This window comes from Rutilus rutilus, assembly GCF_951802725.1.
Source record: "Rutilus rutilus genome assembly, chromosome: 3".
In the NCBI taxonomy this organism is placed as follows: domain Eukaryota; kingdom Metazoa; phylum Chordata; class Actinopteri; order Cypriniformes; family Leuciscidae; genus Rutilus; species Rutilus rutilus.
The window spans coordinates 5,348,928-5,373,325 of NC_140211.1; the positions used below are offsets into that span (position 1 = coordinate 5,348,928).

At 36.9% G+C, this 24,398-nt stretch overlaps 1 protein-coding gene across 1 annotated transcript; it reads right to left on the reverse strand.

Annotated features, from left to right (window-relative positions):
• Nucleotides 1-18,158: 18,158 nt before the first annotated feature.
• LOC311288458 (GTPase IMAP family member 7-like) lies at nt 18,159-19,398 on the reverse strand (the record flags this gene model as incomplete). The annotated part of the gene is made up of 2 exons (XM_084405877.1): nt 18,406-19,398; nt 18,159-18,320 (listed from the first exon to the last, which is right to left on the reverse strand). Exons 1-2 carry the CDS (start codon nt 19,186-19,188, stop codon nt 18,159-18,161), a joined length of 945 nt encoding a protein of 314 aa, XP_084262003.1. The 5' UTR covers nt 19,189-19,398.
• Between the last annotated feature and the right edge of the window lie 5,000 nt (nt 19,399-24,398).

Sequence of the window (24,398 nt, forward strand, 5' to 3'; positions counted from 1 at the left end):
GGGTTTTCAGCTGTCTTTTGAATGTTGTCAGGGATTCTGCATTCCGGATGAGGGTGGGGAGAGCATTCCACCAGCATGGAACTGTGAATGAGAATGTTCTGGAAAGTGATTTTGTGGCTCTCTGTGATGGTACCACGAGACGTCGCTCGTTGACCGATCGTAGGCTTCTGGTAGGGATGTAGGAGCGAGTGCAATAGGAGGGAGCTGAGCCTGTGATAGATCTGTAAGCAAGCGTCAATGCCTTGAACTTGATGCGAGCAGCGAGAGGTAGCCAGTGCAGTGAGATGAACAGAGGAGTGACGTGGACCCTTTTGGGTTCGTTGAAGACAAGACGAGCTGCAGCATTCTGAATCATTTGTAGAGGTTTAGTTGCACATGATGGAAGTCCAGCCAGAAGAGCATTGCAGTAATCAAGCCTAGAAATGACTAGGGCAGGAAATGACTTTAGACAGGAAAGTGCTAAATTATGCTTTGTTTTTCTTGTGATTTGAGCAAGACTGTCTAAAAAATGTAAAGTTTTCAACAAAGTATCAGTGAGGCAATCTGTGACTGTTCTTGAATCGGATTTCGTTTCGCAAATGAATCACTCTGTTGGATCGATACTTTTCAATTTGTAAAAAGGCTTTAGCAAAATGGTCTGAATCAATTTAGTCTCAGTCACAATTAATTTTCCGATTTGGCCCCAGTCGATTCGCAATTTGTTGCTTGTTGGCAGAAGATAAATGCCTTGACGTGAAACTGAAACATGTTTTTGCATCGGAGTAAAAAAACCAAACAGCCTCCTTGTTTTGGAACAGCCACACAAACCAGTGGATCAGACGGATCCAGATCATCTGTTTTAGAGGAAAGGAGTAGGTTTGAATAATTGCGCTCAGTTCATTTCTTGGCCACTAGGATTCGCCAAATCACCTAAAGGGGTCTAGATACTAAAGATACATGATGCTTATTCACCTCACAATAATGTTAAGTATATTTTTATATACGGGGGTTAAATATAAAGTAAATATATTCTTGTGCCTTCTCAGCTACATATTTTCCGTTCTCATAGGTGGCTGCTGCTCCCATTATTATTGCATCAGACATTGAATCCGCTTCTTTTGCTGCATCCCATCCTGTAGCTCCTCCTGCAACGACTCCTGAAAGAGTTGCAGCTGAAAGAGTGACACCGGCAGCGTATGTACCGACCCCTGTCTTCAGCCCAGCTGCTCCAATACCCGTCCCTGTTGCTCTTCCCGCTTCTGAAGTGCAGGCTGCTTCAAGACAGGTCGCTACTATTGCAACAAATAAACCAGCGCCCATTAAAGCACCAGTTAGAGCCCCTGCTGATGCTCCTGCAACTTTCATCAGAAGATTATCGTGAACAATCCTCTCTGCTCTTTCTCGCTGCTGGTTTGGAGACACATTGTCTTCATTGGTATTCTTCATCATCTCCAGCTGAATCATCCTCTCCACTTGTTGAAGAAGCTCATTGGTGTAGCGGTCGTTCTTTTGCATCATATTATTAATGGTATCCAGCAGATTTTTCACCTGAACCCTGTTACTTTTGTACCCGCAACTACAGTGCTATGCATAAGTTTAGACACCCATACTAAAGTTGACTAAAAAGAGGAATAAAAAATCATCTTTTGGAAACTGAACTTAATGCCTTAATTTAAAAAATTAGGAAAAATCCAACCTTTAAGGACACCAATTTTCTTTGTGAATGAATAATGCATCGTAAATAAATAAATGTTCTTCCTTAAAATACAGGGTGCATAAGTTTGGACACCCCTATGTTAAATTCCCATAGAGGCAGGCAGATTTTTATTTTTAAAGGCCAGTTACTTCATGGATCCAGGATACTATGCATCCTGATAAAGTTCCCTTGGCCTTTGGAATTAAAATAGCCCCACATCATCACATAGCCTTCACCATACCTAGAGACTGGCATGGTTTTATTTCAGTTAGCCTAATAGCTAGTTTGATTTGCATTGAGAGATGATCTTATGGAAAGTACCCCATGCCAATCTCTAGGTATGGTGAAGGCTATGTGATAATGTGGGGCTATTTTAATTCCAAAGGCCAAGGGAACTTTATCAGGATGCATAGTATCCTAAAAAAATTTTTTTTTAAATACTTAAAAATAAAAATCTGCCTGCCTTTATGGGAATTTAACATAGGGTTGTCCAAACTTATGCACCCTGTATTTTAAGGAAGAACATTTATTTATTTACGATACATTATTCATTCACAAAGAAAATTGGTGTCCTTAAAGGTTGGATTTTTCCTATTTTTTTAAATTTAGGCATTAAGTTCAATTTCCAAAAGATGATTTTTTATTCCTCTTTTTAGTCAACTTTAGCATGGGTGTCTAAACTTATGCATAGCACTGTACAAGGGCAATGGACACATTTTCTCCAGTATTTACTGTCGATGACGTGACAGCGGCCTCCGCATTTATCAACTAGCTCCTGTAGTTTTGGACTTCTCTGAACAAATTCTTCAATGGTTTGACCCTCCAGTTCTTCACCATGAGTGAATAAAACCACTGCATGTTTAAAGGTATCCTCTCCACAATATTGACTGATTTCATCCACAATCTCCATTTCTTGTCTTGTGTACCTTTCAACTTTCAGAACAATGACAAAGGCATCGACGCCTGAAGCGCAATTAATAATGGATCTAATGATCTCAGATTTAATGTTCTCGTCATCACGATCCGTGTCAAAGACTCCAGGTGTGTCAATAACTGTGATCTTTTGTCCATAAACCTTGCTCTCTCCTCGTACAGATGTATCTGTTATGGAATTGGGTGAAGCGTCAGGTGTGAAACAGTTTTTTCTGAGGATTGTGTTGCCAGCGCTGCTTTTGCCATCTCCGGTTTTCCCAAGAAGGACGATCTTTAGATCTTTAGAAGAAGACACGCTACCTAATTAAAGAAGACATTTGTTATATAATGTTAATCTTTGTAAGACAGGCATTATATTTTTATAGCATATTATTTTATTACAGCATACTTACCTCCCATTACCTTAATTGATGTTAGTCTCTGCAATGAAAATAATACTAAGGTTATTCATGATTCTGAACCAATCATGCATTAGATGAACAACTGTGTGCTCTTCACTATAATGTGTTCACTGCAATTATACAATGAGCAATGAAAACACATAGCATTTATGTCAAACATCATTTTTAGTTTGCAAATATGCAATATTAGTGGAAATATATTCTTACTGAGCTGTTTTATATTTAATTACAACTTATTTATTTTTATGTATTGGTTTTTTTTTTATGAAAGATATAGAAATGGTGTGTATTTTGATGAATAGGTGTGTGGTCTTGGATTGTACATTACTACACTGGTGTACAATGTGAGTGAAGTGTTTTCTAATCTGTGGAGAATCGTGAGCAATAACAGAGAGTTTCCCAGTAGCAAAGGTGACGCAGGAACAGGGGAACCAGGCAACCGATACCAACACAACTACGAATGCCAGAATGAATGAATTTTGAGAACAGAAGACAATAAACAGGATCAGGAAATGCCAGACAGTTTATGTCGGACACAAATGGTAACTCTATGGAAGTAAATTTAGTTAAAGTTCATTGGAAAAACTTGTGTCAAAAGAGCAACAATTCCCACCTGATTTATAATTGGTACTCCTCAGTTTAAAATTATATATGCACTGACCGAACATGGTCAATACCATGTCTTTTTTATTTGCATAATTCTAATTAAATTAGATGTTTGAGCGCAAATAATCATATATTTAAAATATATATTTAGTATGAATTAGCAGTGTCGTTTATTTATGAAGTAATAATATTCTAAAAGTCAAACATTTAGACACCTGGCAAGAAATAAGCAATTGTGACACTTACCACATGAATCCAGACAGAGGTTGTAGAGGTTTTATGAGGAGTGTAACAGGCTTTATGCTCCTGACTTTCACTTTCTCTATACTTATTTTGAGGAGCTCTACATTTAGTTTCGTTCTCTTTGTTTTGCATGTATAAACTGATTAGGGAGGCGCTAACTCTCTTCTTATTAGGAATACAGTTTTAGGTATTGTGTCTTAAGTAAGGCACTAAACTCCAGGTTATTTTATGGGTTTCATTTAATAACGTAACAATTAGCTACCGGAAAATTACAACTAAAATGCAAATTGTGGTAACACTTTAGAATACTGTTCCTTCATTAATGAATAACTACACAGGAACAAATGAGTAATGCACTATTAACATTGTAGTAACTACTATTAACTAACAAGAAACTCTGATTAACGAATTAGTAAGTAATAGCGCTCCGTTGAATGTGGTATTCACTATTAGCTAATCAGTAACTACTATTTTTCATACCTCACTAGACTACTAAGAACTACTATCTACAGGCTCATAATTAACATTAATAATGCATAATATATAGTAAGGTAATGGTTACTCATTAGTAATTAATCAAGTGTTACTACATCCTTCTAAAGGAACTACTAATAATTTGGATCAGTATTCTAAAGTGAAAAACATGATAAATACCTAATATTGACTGAAGTCATTGTAAGTTTTAAGGCTTTTGTAAGGTTTTGGATAGTAATGACTCAAGTGTTACTACATCTTTCTAAAGGAACTACTAATTATTTGGATTAGTATTCTAAAGTGAAGATCATGGGAACACACTAGTAATGACTAAAGTGTTACCAAATCCATTGGAAGGAATTACTATTCAAAATCTTACAAACATCTCAAAAGCTTACAATGACTTCAGTCAATATTAGGTAGTTATCATGATCTTCACTTTAGAATACTGATCCAGATAATTAGTAGTTCCTTTAGAATGATGTAGTAATACTTGAGTCATTACTAGTGGGTTACCATTACCTTTTATTATAAATTATGCATTATTCATGTTAATTATGAACCTGTAGATAGTAGTTCTCTGGGAGGTATGAAAAAAAGAGTAGTTATTGATTAGCTAATAATGAACTACTACATTCATCTGAGCGCTATTACTTACTAATTTGTTAATCAGAGTTTATTGTTAGTTAATAGTAGTTACTAGAATGTTAATAATGCGTTACTCATTTGTTCTTGTGTAATTATTCATTAATGAAGGAACAGTATTCTAAAGTGTTACCCAAATAGTTTTACTACTTTATATATTTCACCTGTACAATGAGCAAATAAACATTGTGTGTATAGTTTAAACATTAACAGGCTGCACTAGCAGTTTGTCCGTTAATGTGTCCCTCAGCACATCACACCACAACACACACATCTGGGCTGACGTCTGCAAACCTGAGCGAGAAAACAACATTCCTACAGGATAGATAGATGGATAGATGGATAGGCAGTCAAAGGCGTTTTTTCCAATGTCAAACTTCATTTCTAAAGATCAATTTTGTATGTTTCATTGGTCAACAGGAGCTTTATTGAAGATTCGAAACAATGTTCAAACAGGCTCCAGTCAAAAGCGTTTTTTCAACTTCATTTCTAAAGATCAAATGTTGATTTCTTTAATTTGATCATTGGTCAACAGGAGCTTTAGCTTTAGAGTTTTAGGAAACAGCAATAGAAGTTTAAGGTGAGCAGAAAATGGAAACCTGGATGCTATTTTTTTCATGCTGCATGTCTGACACTCAAGTATGATGACAGTTATTTATTTTTTAGTGATTGACATTTTTAAAGACCCACTGAAGTGCCTTGAAATGCGCAGCATTGTTCAATGTGTTGTCAGGAAGAGAGGGCGGGACATATCGAAAAGCCCCTCCCCTTTTTTTTAAAATAACCAATAGCGTTTGAGCTCATTAAAGCCGCATTTGCCAGCTAATGACAGCCAGTGTTAAATATTCCCCTTTGAGATTTAAAGCAGAACTCGGCAACTCTAGCGAACTCTAGTCACTTCGTCGCTGATTTTCCCTTTTGTTGTCACATGTTTTCCCCACGAGCTCCCCCTACAGCTGTGGGGCGTATATTTCACAACACGGTCGTAAAAAACTCTCTTTTTCCCTGGGGGGAGCGGGGAAAGTCACCAATATCACCAGAACAGGTTGTTTAACCATCCAAATGATTTCTAGACAGTTTTATTAAGTTAAAAAAGTTACCAAGTTCTGCTTTAATATGAAACTCTTAATCACTCCTGGTAACACTTCACAGCGACCATGTGACTTTCTGTAAAGGGTGAAAAATCCAAAGTACTTACATAGGTTTACCTTCCTTTCTTTTCTTTTTTTTTCTTTATGTTTGCAAAAAAAAAAAAAAAAGCCAAGCCAGAAAGTGGAGAGGATGTTGATGGATCGTCACACAAAGCTTTTGCTTTCTTCTTAAATAAGTTTTGGTTTGAAACTTTCAGAATAATTCTTCAAGGAAGACTTAATACATTTCTAATGAACATAATTCATGTTGCATGAGCGCCATCTGCAGTTTGAAATTTAAATCTGGCTTTTTAAAATCTGATTAATCAAAGAAATAATCAACCAACAAACCGATTATCAAAATAATCATTGCTCATGCATTATAGAAATGAAGCAATAAAACAAAATGAAGTGTGCTATATATACAACACATTGCCTTGCCTTTAAGACCTCCAAAGATGTTTTACATTTTTATTTTTATGTGTGTAGTCGTTTAACATGAGTTTGTCAAATAACAAGATCATAGATTAAAATAAGTAACTAAAATGGTTACAATTAAAATCAAATAATACAATTTTATGGTTTTAGGAGCAGAATGTTCTTTAGTGATGCTCTTTTTAACCCATGAATTTACACTCGTCAGTTAATGGATAAGGATGTTTAAAAACATTTCACACACAATTTCTAAGTGATAAAATATTTTAGAGATTGGCATAACTATATATAATATATATATATATATATATTTTTTTTTTTTGCTCATAGCATTTTAAGATTTCATTAATTCCTTTTTTCTTTTTCTTACGTTTTGAAATCACACTTTTAAAATTATGCTTCCTCATAAATACAGTAGTTGACAACACGGTCTCACACCTATTCGTCACACACTGCCGTTTGGTCATTTCCCCCTGACATCCATAAGCCGACGTTGAGGGGACCAACTCTTCGTCACTTGACACCGTAGAGGGTCATCCGATAGATTTAAATGCAAATCCCTCATCTTTGGATTTTGACGGAATTGGGTTAGCGACTGGGTTGCAAAGGCTAACCTCCTTCTCCATCAAAATCCAAAAACCCCTGTGTGTCACACAGCTTGACTTTCAGCTTCCCATTATTACTTCTCTTTCATTATAAATGCATGAACATTATCAAACATTCACTTCTTTCTGTGTGTTTGCAGGATCACAGTGTGAGACACACACAGACCGGCCAAACTGACCGTCAATCCATGATGTGGGAATGTAAGACACTCAAACTGACAAAACAGTAAGATGTTTTATTTTAACAGGGATAACACAACTTTGGTTCTGCAAAAACATAACACCACACCTTTACACAGTTGTATTTTTAAGAGCTTGAAAAAATAGTTTCGTTCTCAAAATTGCACATGGAAATTGCTATAATTTGTAGTTGCTGAAAACAATAATAAACAGCAATTATTTCTTCAAACAAAAAAACAGAGACTTCAGGGAACACTTTTTGAAACATGACAAAAAGAAAATCACTGATCAGTTTTTCACTGCGGTCACGCCATCTGTGCTCCGGAGAAGCGCGGTCACGCCATCTACGCTAAAAATATATTGCGCGTCTACACAAGGTTGCGTGGTTGGATTGTGTATACGCTTGGTGTCCGAAAACTTTTTTTTAAAACATATATAATAAAATAAATAAAATCAAATTGTTTTCTGCAAACTCCACCAGATTATTGTTCTACATCTCACCGACTACCACTGTGGGGGATTTCAGGTTGTTTTACTGTTTTATACTGTAATAATTTCCTGCCAAAGTTACATACAGTTTACATTGACATATAGACATTTAATAAATTCATAAAGAAATCAAAATCAAATTGTTTTCTACAAACTGGTGGAGTTTGTAGAAAACAATTTGATTTTTTTTTTTTTTTTTTTTTTTTATTAAATATGCCTTTATGTCATTTTAAACTGTATTGGATTTTGGCAGGAAATTATTACAGTATAAAACAGTAAAACAACATGAAATCCCCCACAGTGGTAGTCGGTGAGATGTAGAACAATAATCTGGTGGAGTTTGCAGAAAACAATTTGATTTAGATTTTTTTATGAATTTATTAAATGTCTATATGTCAATGTAAACTGTATGTAACTTTGGCAGGAAATTATTGCTTGTGTAGACGCGCAATTTATTTTTAGCGTAGATGGCGTGACCGCGCTTCTCCGGAGCACAGATGGCGTGACCGCAGGCATTTTTCATTCACTGATTCATTATTGGACAGATTAAATGAAGCGTTCACAAAAATAAATGAGAATCTCCGACCTGAAAGGCAGATGTAGAAGTGATGTTAGATGATAGAAGTGAAGCTTATGAACATGTTTGCATTCGTCTTGGATAATGATGCTTAATATGTGAAACATTCCACGTAAAAATTACTTGCAACTATCTTTTTACTTCAAACCTGTAGCCTCTAAAGGGGTCCATCATCTTTCCCATACTGTACCAGTGGGTCCGCGGATGGCATCTCCGACCTTTTAGATCCGGTGGTGTGTTAGTTTGTCTCTTATAGAGAACCGGCAAACACTTGTTGCCAATGGCATCACAAGCTACAACCACAAAGCGCACTTTCTTTTCTAGAGTCTCGACTACACACTGCTGCCGGTTATTTATTGAAGTGCTGTTAACAGTGACAATGTACACTGCGAACTTTCTCCTGCTGATGCACAAGTTGCGTCTGTATATGATGCCTTCTCCATTGCAGATATCTATAATGCTATCCTCGTTGTTTTTGCGGAGGAAGAACTGGAGAGGAGGTCTGTCAGAGACACAAAGTCCCTGCTCTGTTAGGTACTCTGCCCAAGCATCTCGACTGGCTGTATCGAAATCATATGAGAGAATATGTTTGTCTTTAAAATTATCATAAGTGTTGTTATTAAGAGATCTCCGGCAGGGTAATCTGACATCAGCGAACACCAGAGTGACGAGGAGAACGAGGAGAACGAGGAGAAGCGCAGATCTCATCCTGAGAACAAGAGAGTGACAGACACTTAGAGCTTCACAATCAGTGGAAATCGGCCATTAATAAGATAATGAACAACTTCTAACACGGCTGCATGAATATATCTCTACATGACTAAAGTAACAATAATAATATTTTCTTAAATACTCTTATTTTGCAGCGAAATATTGTCACATTAATATTTCTTATTTTGTTTAATATTTTTATTTATTATAATCAAATACTATTATTTTGGTGGATAACCCCAAGGAAGCCCTCAAAGCCGCTCTTTTGATGACAACAGATTAAAGTATGCATTATTAAGATGATCTTCAGCATCTGAACTGTATGATTTACATGTGTACAGTATATATAGGTTTACCTGTGTGCCGTTCTTGAGCTCGTGGAAATGAAAGAGTCTTGTTGAGTCTGAGCTGGAGTTCAGAAAGTGTTCGAGATGCTCATTTGACTGATTTTTATTGCGTGGAAAAGAGGAAGGAGTGAAGATGAGCCCGTTTCTTGGAAACTCATCACAAACACGGTTATTGCAAGTAAGCAAAACTTAGAGGATGTTTTTGCATCTTTGAGATTCTGCCTTCAGGAAATTCTGTAACACTTTGCAATAAGGTTCCATTTTGTGACATTGGTTACCTACATTACTTCACATGAACTAACAGTGATAAATACTTCTAAATTAAGTTTATTAATCTTTAATAAACTTAAAGTGCTTTCCTGTTGCTCAAAATAGTAGAGCATCAGCGCTTGCAACGCCAGGGTCTTGGGTTCGATTCCCGGGGAAAGCAAGAACTGATAAGAATGGAAATGTGTATCTTGAAATGCAATGTAAGTCACTTTGGTTAAAAGCGTCTGCCAAATGCATAAATATAATTTCAACATTTACTAATATATTAAAATCAAAAGTTGGGGGTGTCAATATTGCAAATAATTGTGTAAATTATTTATCCTTTATTTTACCAGGAATAATCCCATTGAGATTTAAATCTCTTCTACCAGGGAGTCCTGACCAAAATGGCAGCACAAAAAGTATCACATAAACAGATTACAAACACATAAAACCTGTGCGACTGTGTAGATAATTGTATCATCAGCATATAAATGTATTTTTGCTGTGGCTGTTTCATGAACTATGTAATTTATATAAATTGAAAATAAAATAGATCCCAAAGTACCACACAAATACCATAAAGCATCATAAAAAGCATAGATGGTAATCATTCAGTGCCAAACACAGTATACAAATACATATTGAGTCAAGTCAAATTGATTTGTATTGCACTTTACAGAAAGTCATAAAGTTTATAAAATCTTAATCCAAACTTTTTTGTCAGCTGAACCCATTTGACCTCTGAGATGCCCCTGAGATGTTTAGTTAACATTTCAACAATTTAACATAATGTGTTCATAATGGATTTAACAGGTTTTGCGCTCAAATATTAGGGCTCGAATGTGCATCTAACTGGACGTCTAATATTATCAGCAAAAGGGAAGTGCCACTGAAGGGAAGTGTCTCAATGAGAAGGAAAAGTGATGAGGATGATGATGATGCCTTGAATTTCATAATGATCAAATCTCTTGTGAAATTTCAGTCTCAAATACATGCTGACATTAATGCATTTACTGCTGTGCTGGACAATTTGCTTCTTTAAATAATTTGTAGGTATTGCAAAAGAGGGAAGATGAGAACAATGCTTCAAAAACATTGGAAAACTTCCATTTTAATAATTTGATTACAACTACACAGTGCATGATTTAGACTCATTAACAACTGACATTTGCAGGTTTACTTGAGTTTTTTATTTTTTTTTTGTACACATTAGCCACAGGCTGGAGTTTTGGGTTTTTGCCACTGTCGCCGCTTTGGCTTGCTTAGTTGGGGACGTTTAATATTCATCAATATTATTGATCTGCCTGTATTGACACCATATGAGAACTGAACTGAGCTGGACGATGACATCACGGTTTTCTCCAGAGCGGCTGTATATATAAATGAACTAAATTGATAACTTTTATGAAATGAAACATCACTGAACTTAGTGCCCTGCATTTAAGCCCGAGCCCTACGGGCCCGACTTGGGCCTGCAATTTTCACATCATCGCTCACACGCGGGCCGGGCTTCGGGCCTGTTTTAGGCTTCTTCTTTTTATATTTTATATATATATAAAAAAGACTTACCAGTGCTTACCCCACTCTTTCTCATATTGCTGTCCTTGATCTCAAAATTAGCTGATGATAAAATGCAGCTTGCCTCATATCTGTTGCTACCGTTGATGTCGATGTACCGTGTCAATAAAGGCGTTGATGTGCGTCGTTGATGTGCGTGTCAATTAAGGCGGGCATACACTGCGCCATGTCTGTGCGATTTCAGCAAGGTACCTACTCACACTGAACGAGTAGATCGCATGCGATGTAAAGCCAAAGCTCAGGATTTATGTGCTCACACTAGGCCCTATGCGGTCCGAACGTCGAGCTGCAACTTCACTGCTCACACTATAAGTGTGAAATATGCGCGAATCAGCGCGATAAACCCTCGTGCCGGGTTGCGCATATAGATGATATCATATATCCATATTGTCAAAACAAGCATCAGCTATCAATATCTAGCATTTCCAATTTATGTATTCAATTATTATTATTATTATTATTATTAGTTGAGGCCTAGGCTACTTTTATTATTAAATTGATAGGCTATTATAATTTAATTGCCACGCAATAATTTCATAGCGCATCACCGCAAAACCAACGAACTGTGAGGATAATAAAATATTACATTGAAGCTTACTCCTCCTCATTGGAAATTGTCTAAAACATTTAGGTCGATTACAAAGAATTATAGGCATATAATTAATTATTAACAGTCTATAATATGTCCGAACACTGCAATAATTCATCAATGAAAATTAAAAACAGCTTTATTTCAAAAACATTGTTTAACAAATTAATAAAAGAGGCAAAGTGTGCATCGCAGGTGGCTTGGAAGATGTGGGTAATAGTTAATCCATTTTGCAACACGAACTGGAGGTAAGCAACAGTAATTTATAGCTAGTTTGAAATACAGAACTTAAACTTTTTTTTTTTTGCTGCAGATGAAATGGTTAAACTTCTGTTTTCGCGCAGGCGCAGTGAGGGAAAAAACACTGAGTTTAGGGCAGTCGGTTCGTAGCTCGGCTTCACCTGTGCGAAATAGTCAGGAGGAGCGACCAAAATTTCTGACATGCCAGAAATTCATCCGACCACCCGATTGCCGGTCGGGAGAGGTTAATCGCCTCTCGTTTCCCCCTGTACACTGCACGAACACTGCACAACAAACGACGCACGACAAAGCTGAAAATCGGCCCGACCCGAAAAAGAGTCGCACGAGTCAGAATTCGGCTCAAAATCGGACGAAAATCGCACAGTGTATGCCCGCCTTAAAACCTTTTATGATAAGTGATAATAGACTAAACATTGAAACTATCCTTGAAGTGTATCTATGGATTATTTTGTAGGCAAGTCAAGTAATGATTTGAGAGGCTAAACTGATCAAACATGTGGTTAACTCACTGTTGGTCGCTAGCCGCTTGGTCGTCACTTTAAAAAACGAAAACTTTAATTTAACAAACAAAAAATGCTCCAAATATTTTTCCTAAATTATCTTAAAGGTGCTGTAAGCGATGTTGGGTGACGTCACTTCTTGTTGACGTTCGAAGTATTGTCAAACAAAACGGATGAGGCTAGCTCGACCCTCCATCCTCCTCATCCCGTCCCTCCCCTTCCGTGCTTCCTGAAACAGGCTTTTCCGATGTAAATTCGTGACTTCGCGCGTTCCTTCTCCTTTTCCCTCTTTTTTGCTATTTGTTCATCGGAACGTCGTCTCTTTGGTCGTGTGTCAGCCATATCAAAATTCAAGAGAATATAATTCTAACGTTAGTCGTTGTCGTTGTCTAGGACATCTCTCCTCTAGCTAACTTCCCTCTTCATGCTTCTCTCTCCTCCACCCCCCACACCCCCCTTCATGTGCACCCACACTTACCTCCCCACCCCCACCCCCAAATCATTATTGTCGGTTATTGGCTGGAACACTGTTTGTTATGTTTCGTGGTGCGGGTGAGCCCAGTTTGTTTTTGTTGCCGTTTGTGGAGCCTGGGCTTTTTTACAGTGTGTTCAGGGGACAGGCAGCTAGCGGATAGTGAGGAGATGTTTGCTGTATTTGACAAAAAAATGTTTCAGCCTAAAAAATGCATGACATCGCTTAGAGCACCTTTAATAAAGAAACTAAATACAAATAACGACTTGCCATTTAAAACAAAACTGAACTTTTAATTGCTGCAGTAGTAGTGTAGTAATTGGGAGGATAAAAAAAAAAAAAAAAGGCTTGAATTGGACTCAAGGCGAAAAGTCTGATAAGCTGTCGGACACGGGCCGGTCTAGGCCCTAGATTTGAGGCCCATGCAGGTCTCTATCTGAACTTACTAAAGCTGGACTATGACGCTATTTCCTTCTAGATCTGCTGTACAGACGAAACAAACTATGTTGCATTATTTTCCTGTTATCCTGTTTTCCTGAAACAATTTGTATTATAAAAAGCACTATATAAATAAAGGTGACTTGACTTGACTTAATGTGACAGGTGTGTTTGATGAGCCTTGCACGATGGTCTCCAGCAGATTTTTCACCTGAACTCTGCTGCTCTTGTTTCCTCGTTTACGTTTATTCCAGTATTTGTTGTCGATGATGTGACAGCGTCCTCCACATTTACCGACAAGCTCCTGCAGTTTGGAATTGGTCTTTACAAATTCTTCAATGGTCTTGCCTTCTAGTTGATCATGAGTGAATAAGATTACTGTGTGTTTCAGGACATGTTCCTCATTGAATGTGTTCAGGAGATTTTGTACCGCCTCATTTTCATGTCCATGTGAATCTTCCGACCTTCAGGACAATGATGAAGGCATCGATGCCTGGAGCGCCATCAACCAGACATGCATGTGATGATCTCAGATTTGATTTGCTTCGGGGCAATTTTCACGTCACAGCTCACACGCGAACCGGGCTTCGGATGATCTCAGATTTGATCTGCTCATCATCACAATCTGCAGATGTGTCAATCACAGTGATCTTTCTTTGGTCAAAGGCTTTGACAAACAGGTTAAGGTGCGATCACATTTACCATTGCGACATTTCCCAGGCGAATTACATTAATTTCAATAGGAATCCTTGCGATTGGGAATTTCACACGTGTTGATCAAGCAAATTGCCAACAGAAAACTGCTTGGTTTGAAAGTGACTTCTGTGTGAGCTGTGTTTCATACATCTCTACACTATTTACAATGGAAGATGGACCATTTTTACCAAGAAAATGTTTCAATTCAGTCTGATTCGATTCGTGACTCATGAAAACGGTGCATTACGAATGGAATGAATGGGAAAGTAGCCAGAGATTTATGAATGTGCACCAAATATAAATGCATTTTATGCAATTATATGCCATGTGGACAAATAGACCGTCCTTAACCCTCCTATTACCTTTGGGGTCAATTTGACCCCATTCAGTGTTTAACGTCTCTAAATACATACTTAAAAAAAAAAAATTTGCTTCATATTTAAAGACTTTTCCTAATTTAATGGGGACAACTGGGTAAACATAAAATTAACATGATGATAGGTTTTCAATGTTCTGTACGTACTTTTGTAGCATCGGTGTTCTTTGGGGTCAATTTGACCCCAGGCTCATTTTGCTGTATAAAACATATAAGAAATATCAATTTTTTTGTTGTTCACATTGGTGATTAGGCACAAATCCCACATTTATTTTGGATGATATTGAGATCATTATAAGTTGAGATTTTATGATCTTCAAAAACCTTCACTCTGCTTTAGGGCCCTAACCTGACATTACCATATAGGCCTACTTGAAGTATTGCGAGAACCACTGATAGTTCACACGATATAGTGGAGGGGGGAATCATAATTTTCACAAGAAATTAGATATTTCCAGTGCCAATTATATATTTCCAGGGAAGGGAAAACATAATTCTTGCAAGAACTTTGATATTTTGTGCCGTGGGGGAGGGGAAAACATAATATAGGGGATGAGCAAATGTATGAAAGCTTCCACAGAAGCCTTATAAACCATTTCTCTTTGTGCTTTGTGAGCTCTCTCTTTATGCTCTTTCTCAATTGAAAATGACCTCTTAGCAAAGTTTTTTGGGGGGGGGTTTGGGTTCTATACGGACCTGTTCGCCAGCAAGACACCAGTCGACCCGCCCGAAATGCAGGACGATGCCATACCAGCCATCCCGTCAGTGTTGACCAGTGAGGTCAGGCATGCGATCCAGAACATCCAGAAAGACCGGGCGCCAGGGCTGGACGGAATCGAGGCCGAGCTGCTCAAAGAGGGTGGACCGATGCTTTGGGCAGCATTGGCCAGCCGTTTCAGCCGCTACATGGCGCAGAGAAGAACACCGGATCAATGGAAGACGGCCAAGACAGTGCTGTTGTACAAGAAGGGTGACCGCGAACAGCTGAGGAATTATCAGCCAATCTGGCTCCTGCCGACCGTATACAAGGTTTTCACCAAGGTGCTGTACAACCGACTAGCCAGGCAGTTGGACTAACAACAGCCACCCGAACAGGCTGGCTTCCGGTCTGGCTACAGCACAATGGACCACATCCACGTGCTGAACCAACAGCTCGAATGCTGCCGGAAGTACAAGATGCCCTTGGTACTGGCCTTCGTAGACTACGAGAAAGCCTTCGACAGCATAGAGATCAATGCCGTACTGCTCGCCCTACAACAACAGGGCATCTCCTACGAGTACGTGGACCTTTTGCGGGAGCTGAACAGCGGATGCGCCACCAACATCACCTTGTTCGACCGGATACTTCCCACTTGAATGACAGGGTACAGCTGTGGCCAAATTAGAAATTTTTGCTGCTTCAGTTGTTATGATGTTGATTCACATTTTTCTAGATTATTGTGCAGAGTGATCAGAGGCATTTTACATCATTTCAAAAAGCTTTATCACAAAACCTCAAATTTCACTGTTTTTGTCCTTGGCACCAAATTACCAGCTAACATAATTTTACTAATCATATCGTCAGCACATAATTGCTATAAGGAAGGAAGAAGTGCTTCCAATCATTGTGTTCTTCTGTTAGCAATGGTTTCCTCCAAAGAAAGATGGAGGATCATCTTTGCATCAAAATGGCCTCCATTTACCAGATCATCAAGAGCTTCAAGAATAGAGGTTCGGCTGCAGTGAAGAAGGCTTTAGGATGTCCCAGAGTGTCCAGCAAGTACCAGGAACTTCTCCTCCTGAGGAATCAGCTAGGGAATCGTGTCACCACCAGTGCAGAACTGCTCAATATTGGCAGCAGGTGGGTGGGTGGGAGAGCATCTGCACACACAGCGAGGCCAAGACTTTTGGACAACAACCTGGTGTCAAGAAGGGCAGCAAAGAAGCCACTTCTCTCCAATAAAAACATCAAATATTGGCTGAAATTCTGCAGGAAGTACAAGAATTGGACAGCAGAAGACTGGTGCAAAGTTAATGTATCTGATTAGAACATCTGGAAAATCGATTGTCCAGAGAAGAAAAGGTGAACGCTACCATGAGTCCTGTGTCGTGCCAACAGTGAGGCATCCTGAGACTATCAATGGGAGTGTCATATTGACCCCAAACCCATCCTTGATAAAATATATTGTGTAATATAATAAATAAAAAGCTATTAAAACACCAACAAATATATATAATTTTAGAATTTTAGATAAATCAGTGACATTTTATAGTGATTTGCTAATTTGTCCATAGTCGTGCAATAGGTATTCTGGATGTATAAGGGGTGGGGGTGGGGGGTTGCTGGTGTTTTATTTAAAGGGCTATTTAAGTAGTCAACAAAGAAACATAAAGTACCTGACTTAAACCTTTGGGGAAAAAATCAAATTGTGGGGGTTTAAATTGCTGGGGTCAAATTGACCCCAGTGGGTAAAAGATGTTGGTAGATTTGAGGGTAACAGGAGGGTTAAATTAAGTTTATTCACATATGCAATGTTTTAAACTTCACATTGTTGGCAAACAGCCTAATTACATTTACAACTAACTATAAAAGTAATCAAACAGTCATTATGACCATAAAGCAAGACCGTTGAACTCCAGTCCAGAAGGTTTACGATGCATATGCTATCTCAGAAGAGATTCATGCACACTGCAGCTAAACACGGCTTCACTTCAACAAAGAGTTCAGTAATTTGTGTATTAGGAATGACTCCTGTTGTCTGTACTCATGGCTTTACTCCTATGCCAATGACAGTTGTATAGACATGAACCTAGAACTCATGTAACACATCCCTCAAATGCAATAAGCTATGTTTTAAATTCCTGAAACTATACAGTAAATGTACAGACTGCAGAGTATCATTTTAAAGGCATTTTTATTCTCAGTTATCATGTGCATTGTTTATGATCACAAGAAATTCAGCTCATATCTGCATTCTTACCAGGAAACTATTCATATTCAAATGAGCATTACAAGAAGAATTTAGAATTTCGTTTAACAAATAATGATACAGCTCATATAATGTGAGGTGAAACTGTATGAAAAGAAAATCTCTTTTTTTGGTCACGAAAAATAATAACAAGCTTAGAATAAAGAATCAAACATTTCATGATTTCAAATAGAAGTTAAAATGAAGCAGAATCTTTTTTTATTTATTTACACGAAGCAGTTTTTCACACCTGTTAATGTGGCTAATCATAAATACAACTGAAGATTTGGTTCTGATCAGGTCACCGAATACCCATGAGTTCAAAATATTATTTTTTATTTTCTTCTGTTTGTGTTTTACTGAAAGCATTAGCAAAAATATTGTGTATGTTCTCAACCACAACTATTGCATTCTCGTAGTTCAGCTTTGCAGCTTTGGTCATTGCGTCATACAGTGAATCCGCTTCTTCTGCAGCTTTCCATCCAGTGACTCCTCCACCAACGGCTCCTACAAGAGCTGCAACTCCGACAGCACCGGCAGCGACAGGTGACCCTGCTCCTCCTGGCACTAAAGCTCCTGCCACTGCTCCTCCTGGCACTAAAGCTCCTGCCACTGCTCCTCCTGCTTCAACTGTTGCTCCTCCTGCTTTTTCTCCTGTTTCCACTTCCGGTTCTCCTGCTTTTTCTCCTGTTTTCTCAGCTTCTCCTCCAGGAACTGTTGCTTTTGTTTCTTCTGTCGCTGCTCCTCTTGCTCCTCCTCCTGCAGCCTCGACAACAACCAATGCCACATTCAGCAATGCTCTTATGGGGAAGGTCGTTTGCAAGAAACTCAGAATGAAAGTCACTGCAACACCTGCGCCAAGAAAAGCACCAATCAGCGCCCCTGTCGTTGCTCCTGCAATCTGCTCCAGCAGTTTATCCTGAACATTTTTCTTCGCTTTTTCTCGTTTTTCTTCTGGAGGCAAAGGTTCCTCATCCACATTATTTTCAATCTCCTCTTGAATATCTTTCTCCACCTTTTGAAGCAGCTCATTGGTGTAGCAGCCGTTCTTATTCGTCATCTTGTCGATGGTCTCCAGCAGATTTTTCACCTGAACTCTGTTGTTCTTGTACCCTTGTTTACGTCTTTTCCAGTATTTGTTGTCGATGACGTGACAGCGTCCTCCACATTTATCAACCAGCTCCTGCAGTTGTGGATTGGCCTTCAGAAATTCTTCAATGGTCTGGCCTTCTAGTTGTTCACCAAAAGTGAACAATATCACTGTGTGTTCAAAGACAACCTCTTCCAGTGTGTTCAGACGTTGCTGTAGCGCCTCCATTTCTTGTGTTGTGTACTTTTCCACCTTTAGAACAATCACAAAGGCGTCGACACCTGGAGCGCATTCAATCAGAAAATTAACAATCTCAGGTTTCATCTTCTCATCATTACCATCTGTGTCAAAGAATGCAGGCGTTTCAAAGACTGTGATCTTTCTTCCATATCTCCTCGTCTTTTTTCTTTCACATTGTGCTTTTACAGAATTATCTGAAGCTCTAGGGGTGAATACTTTTTCTCCAAGAATTGTGTTCCCAGCACAGCTTTTGCCATCTCCTGTTCTTCCCAAAAGCACAATTCTTCTCTCTGGCATAGACACACAAGCTGTGGGGAACAAAAAAAAACAAACAAAAAAAAACCTTAATGTATGTAATATGAGTCTATTTAAACAGTTAATGAAAGAAAAATGTTGTCAATGTGACCACTCTTAAAAAAATTGGTTATTTATTGGCATTGATGGTTCCATGAAGAACCTTTAAACATAGGAAGTGTTCGGCTAAATTATTTTATTTTATTTTATTTTATTTTATTTTATTTTATTTTATTTTATTATTTTTTTAAGTAAAAAGTCCAAACAGCTGATAAAACACCATCCCAATCCGTAAGCTGTCCACATGACTCCAGTCCATCGATTCAGATCTTGTGAAGTGAAAAGCTTAGAAACAAATCCATCATTAAGGCATTTTAAAAAACTCGTAACATGTTGGATGGCATTTTTTTTAAATATTTTTGGTGAACTACTTCTTTAAAGGTTAATCATGGATCCATCAATGCCAATAAAGAACCTTTATTTTTAAGAGTGTTTGATAATGATATGACTTACATCCCATTATCCTTGTCTGTTGATGACGCCAGTGTCTGAAAGTGAAATATGAAGGTTGTTCTTGACTTTGAGGCCTATATTTTGAACATGTAGGCTGAATACAATTAAAAAAAGAAATAAAAAATCAGAGGAGAAAAACAAACAAACATATAAACAACTAAATAAACTCCATACTTTCCAGTACTTAAAAATAAACCTCTATTTACATGTACAAAAAGGAGTAGGAAGAAGTAAAACGTATGTACTCCTACCCCTTTATACCCCTACTACTATATTTAAGATACAAAATAATAAATCTACAGAGATAATACATCTACAATCAATGAAAATATATATTCAAAAGTTCTATTCATATACATATACAGTATTACACCTACACAGCAATATTTATACACATATTATAAATTATTCAATATAAGCTCAGGTTATTGTTAGCACTGTATTTCTTTGTACCTCTGGAATATAATTTATTTGCACATCTTTTTACAATGTAATATGTTTGTACATTGCTATAACTCATTATTTAGTTTATTCCACAATTTAACGCCACTGACAGATAAACAGAAACGTTTCCTAGTAGTTTGAAAAGTGGGATTCTTAAAATTTGACATTCCCCTTAAATCGTAGCCCCCCTCTCTTTCAAGAAACCTTTTCTATATATTGCCAGGCAATAAATAGTTTCTAGCCTTGAAGCTGTATGAAATTCAACCAGATCAAGTTTTAATGCTTTAGACTGTAAAAATAATGAGTTGGTATGTTCCAAATATCCAGTGTTATGAATTATTCTTATTGCTCTTTTTTGAAGTATAAATAATGATTGCAATGAATTTTGATATGTGTTTCCCCAAACCTCTACACAATAATTTAAATACGGTAACACCAGTGAACAATACAAAATGTAGAGTGATCTGTAATCCAGAATGTGCAGCTTTAGCCAGGACTGGCATCTATAATCACTCCAAGACATTTCATTTCATATACTCTTTCTATGTTAACACTTTCGATCTGTAACTGAAATTGCTTGATTGAATTACAAATGCCAAATATCATGAATTAAATTTTTCTCACATTTAATGATAACTTGTTTATGTCAAACCATTGTTTTATTTTTCTGAATTCTAGAGTGATTAAGTCCAAGAGTTGCTGTAAATTCTAACCAGAACCAAAGATATTTGTGTCGTCAGCAAATAACACAAGTTTCAGTAGTTCAGATACTTTACATATGTCATTTATGTAGAGAATAAATCATTTTGGTCCCAATACTGACCCCTGGGGGACACCACACACAAGATCCAAACATTCAGATGTATAATCTCCCAACTTCACAAGTTGTTTCCTGTCTTTTAAATGACTGCTTAACCAATTCAGCACTATCCCCCTGATCCCGAGCCTTTCCAGTTTATTGATTAATATTTCATGATTAATTGTATCAAAAGCTTTTTTCAAATCAATGAATACCCCAACACCATATTTCTTTTTGTCTGTGGAATTTGTAATTTCTTCAATGAGTTCAGTTAAAGCTAGTGATGTTGACCTATTTTTTCTGAATCCATATTGATTTGTCTAATCTGTCATTGAAGAGTTTTTCTAGAATTTTTCTAAATTGTGGCAGAAGAGAGACAGGCCTGTAATTTGTGAAGTGGTGTTTGTCTCCAGTTTTGCACAGAGGTATGACTTTTGCTGTTTTCATTTTGTTGGAAATTGACCAGTTTGAAATGACAAATTAAAAATGTAAGTTAATGGTTTTGAGATCCCCTCAATTAAATTTTGTACTATCTTCATATCTATTTTGTTGCAATCCTTGGATCCTTTAGTTTTGCATTCTTTAACAATATCTATCATTTCTTTTTCTTCTACTACTTTAAGAAACATAGAACATTGATTTCTTTCAATAAGATCATTGTATCTGTTATCGATTATCTGTGGAATAGGAAGTTTTTCAGCTAAATCTGGTCCGGCATTTACAAAATATTTATTAAAGTCATTGACCACATCCTCCAAATTATTAATGTTCGTTTCATTATCAATGAAATATAGGGATAATTAGACTGTCTCGTGCCCCTTCTCATAATACTGTTATATATTCCATATACCCTTCATATTATTTTTATTATTATCTAATAGATTACTACAATATTCTCTCTTACAAGTTCTCATAATCTTAATTAACTTATTTTTATATTTATTATATTTATTTTCAGCCTCTATAGGTCTGTGTTTAATAATTTCTCTATAAAGTGTATTTTTCTTTTTACAGGCATTTTGCAATCCTTTTGAAATCCACGGTCTATCACTATATTTTTGTTTTCTGCAATATTTTATTATCGGACAATTCTTATCATATAATAATTTAAATATTCCTAGGAATTCACCATACTTTATCAATATCTTTTTCCTTATATATTATTTCCCAGTCTTGTGAAAGCAAATCATCTTTAAATGCAACCTGTTCTGACCCGTCTGAATGGAGGTTTATTGCCTTTTTTAGATGTGCAATTGCTGTTGTAAACTGTAAAAACTGGTAGGTGGTCACTAATATCATTTATTAATAGTCCACTCACTGTATTGTTAACTATATCATTTGTAAAAAAATATGATCAATTAGTGTTGCACAGTGGGAAGTAACCCTACTGGGTCTGGTAATTTTGGGGGAAAAGCCCAGACTATACACTGTATTAATAAAATCCTCCATCATATTGTGCTTATTTGGATTAAGCAAATCAATGTTGAAGTCACCACAGATAAACACGACTGTCTGATTTGGTTTTGTACATTTTTCCTCCATCCAATCCTTAAATAAATCAATATTAGAACCTGGTGATCTATAGATGCAACTTGCAATGACATTTTTCTTTTTTTTCTCTGTAACACATTCAAGTAAATCATCCACCACTGTAGATTTATTTTTTTCCACCACCCACTTTTTCCACTTGTTTTCTCTGTTAACACAAAACATTTCATATCCTTTCATTTCAAAATCTAAGCCCTTTTTTTTTATCCAAGTTTCAGATATAGCAATTATATTGAAAGACTCATATTTAATGTTGTGAAAGTTAGCGTATAGGCTTCTGCTATTAAAGTGGATTATTGATAGTTGATTTTCAGTCTTAACTGAACTATTAAACTGTTCATTAGTGTAATAAAAACAATTGCTGTTGGTGTTGAGGAAAAAGTTGTTTACAGGATCAATATCATTTTCCAGGTCCTGTGAATGATGTTCAGTGTATTGAAAGATGTTCAGTTCTAGTTTATCATGATCAACGATCCTCTGTCGTAGTTGATTAACCTATGTGAGTTGTAAAAGATGCCATAGTGTAAACAGCGATTCAGCCTTCCTGGTTGGAGATTAAATATTTCTTGTCTATTTTGGTGTACTGGGCCGGGGATGAATGATCAGTTTGTCCTGTCGTAGATGGGAAATGTCCCCCCTTTCTATGGATATAATGCATTTATTTCACCAAACACCATTTTGTTTAAATGTCTGAATACATTATTATGTATTTCTGTGTTTTCCTGTTGTACTATTACCAATTTAATCTGTGAATTTGAACTATATTCACTGTACACCATGCAGACAAAATAAAGCAGAGCTACATTTGGCAGCTATGTCATAAAATGTAATAAATCTTTTTACAGATCAACTTTGCTCTTTGCAGCATTATGGGTGGGATAGATGTAAGCTGTGCTTTTTTTCCCCTGTAAACTCTGTCCCTGTTTATTTTTATTTATTTTTATTTACCATATTATATAATAGCACTGTCAAGGGGCTCAGAAATCCTTTGCCAACACATCAAATCAAAAATCAATCAAATCAATTTGAGATTTAACAGATTACATAAATAAATGTCTATGCTAATCTGCCCTGGTAAAACTTCACACAACACTGTCTGTTAATGGTGTAAAAAATGTAAAGTACTTACATCACTGTTTTACCGTCTTTTCTTTGTGGAGAGGTTGTTAATGGCTGGCTAAAACCAAGATCTAGCTTTCACTTTCATTTATTATCAAGTTAATATTTTTCTTATCAATAAACACACCCAAAAAACACGTGTAACTGTTTCACAAAACATCTTTAAATGTTTTTCTTATTTTTATTCTTCTGATGTGTTGTTGTTTTTATTGTTTTATGAACTTCCCCACAAACGTTTCTATTAAGTACATTATCCATTGTCAAATATGTAGTATCAGTAGTTTTTGTCCTTTCTTGATTTATTCTTTTCTTTTTTTTAAGGACAAATTGTAGTGTTTTGAGTTTTAGTGAGCAAGCTTTAAAGGGACTATGTGTAGCTTTTTAGGTATTTTATTATCTAAAATCAATATTTTTATTCATAAATATGCCCTCAATGGTGTACAAATACCTATGCCAATGATCAGACTAATCCTCGTAAACGAAGAATTATCTTTATATACATGGGACGGGTAGGTCCACGGAGGCTTCCATGTAGTTCCGCCATCTTGAAAAACTATAATAGCAGAGAGGGACAAAAAGTACTAGGCCAACGCGTTTCCACTACGCGTTTCGTTCAGAGCCAGCGTCACGTGACTGAAGCCAGCAGAAGCGGAGGAGCAGAGCAGTTGAGAGGTGCTTGTCACTGCCCCGGCAAGTTTAAAAGGCTGCACTGCACGGTTATTTATACACCGTTCATTCATACATATGCTGAGTCACAGGATGAGTCCTCGTCGTCGAAAAAGTCCAAAAT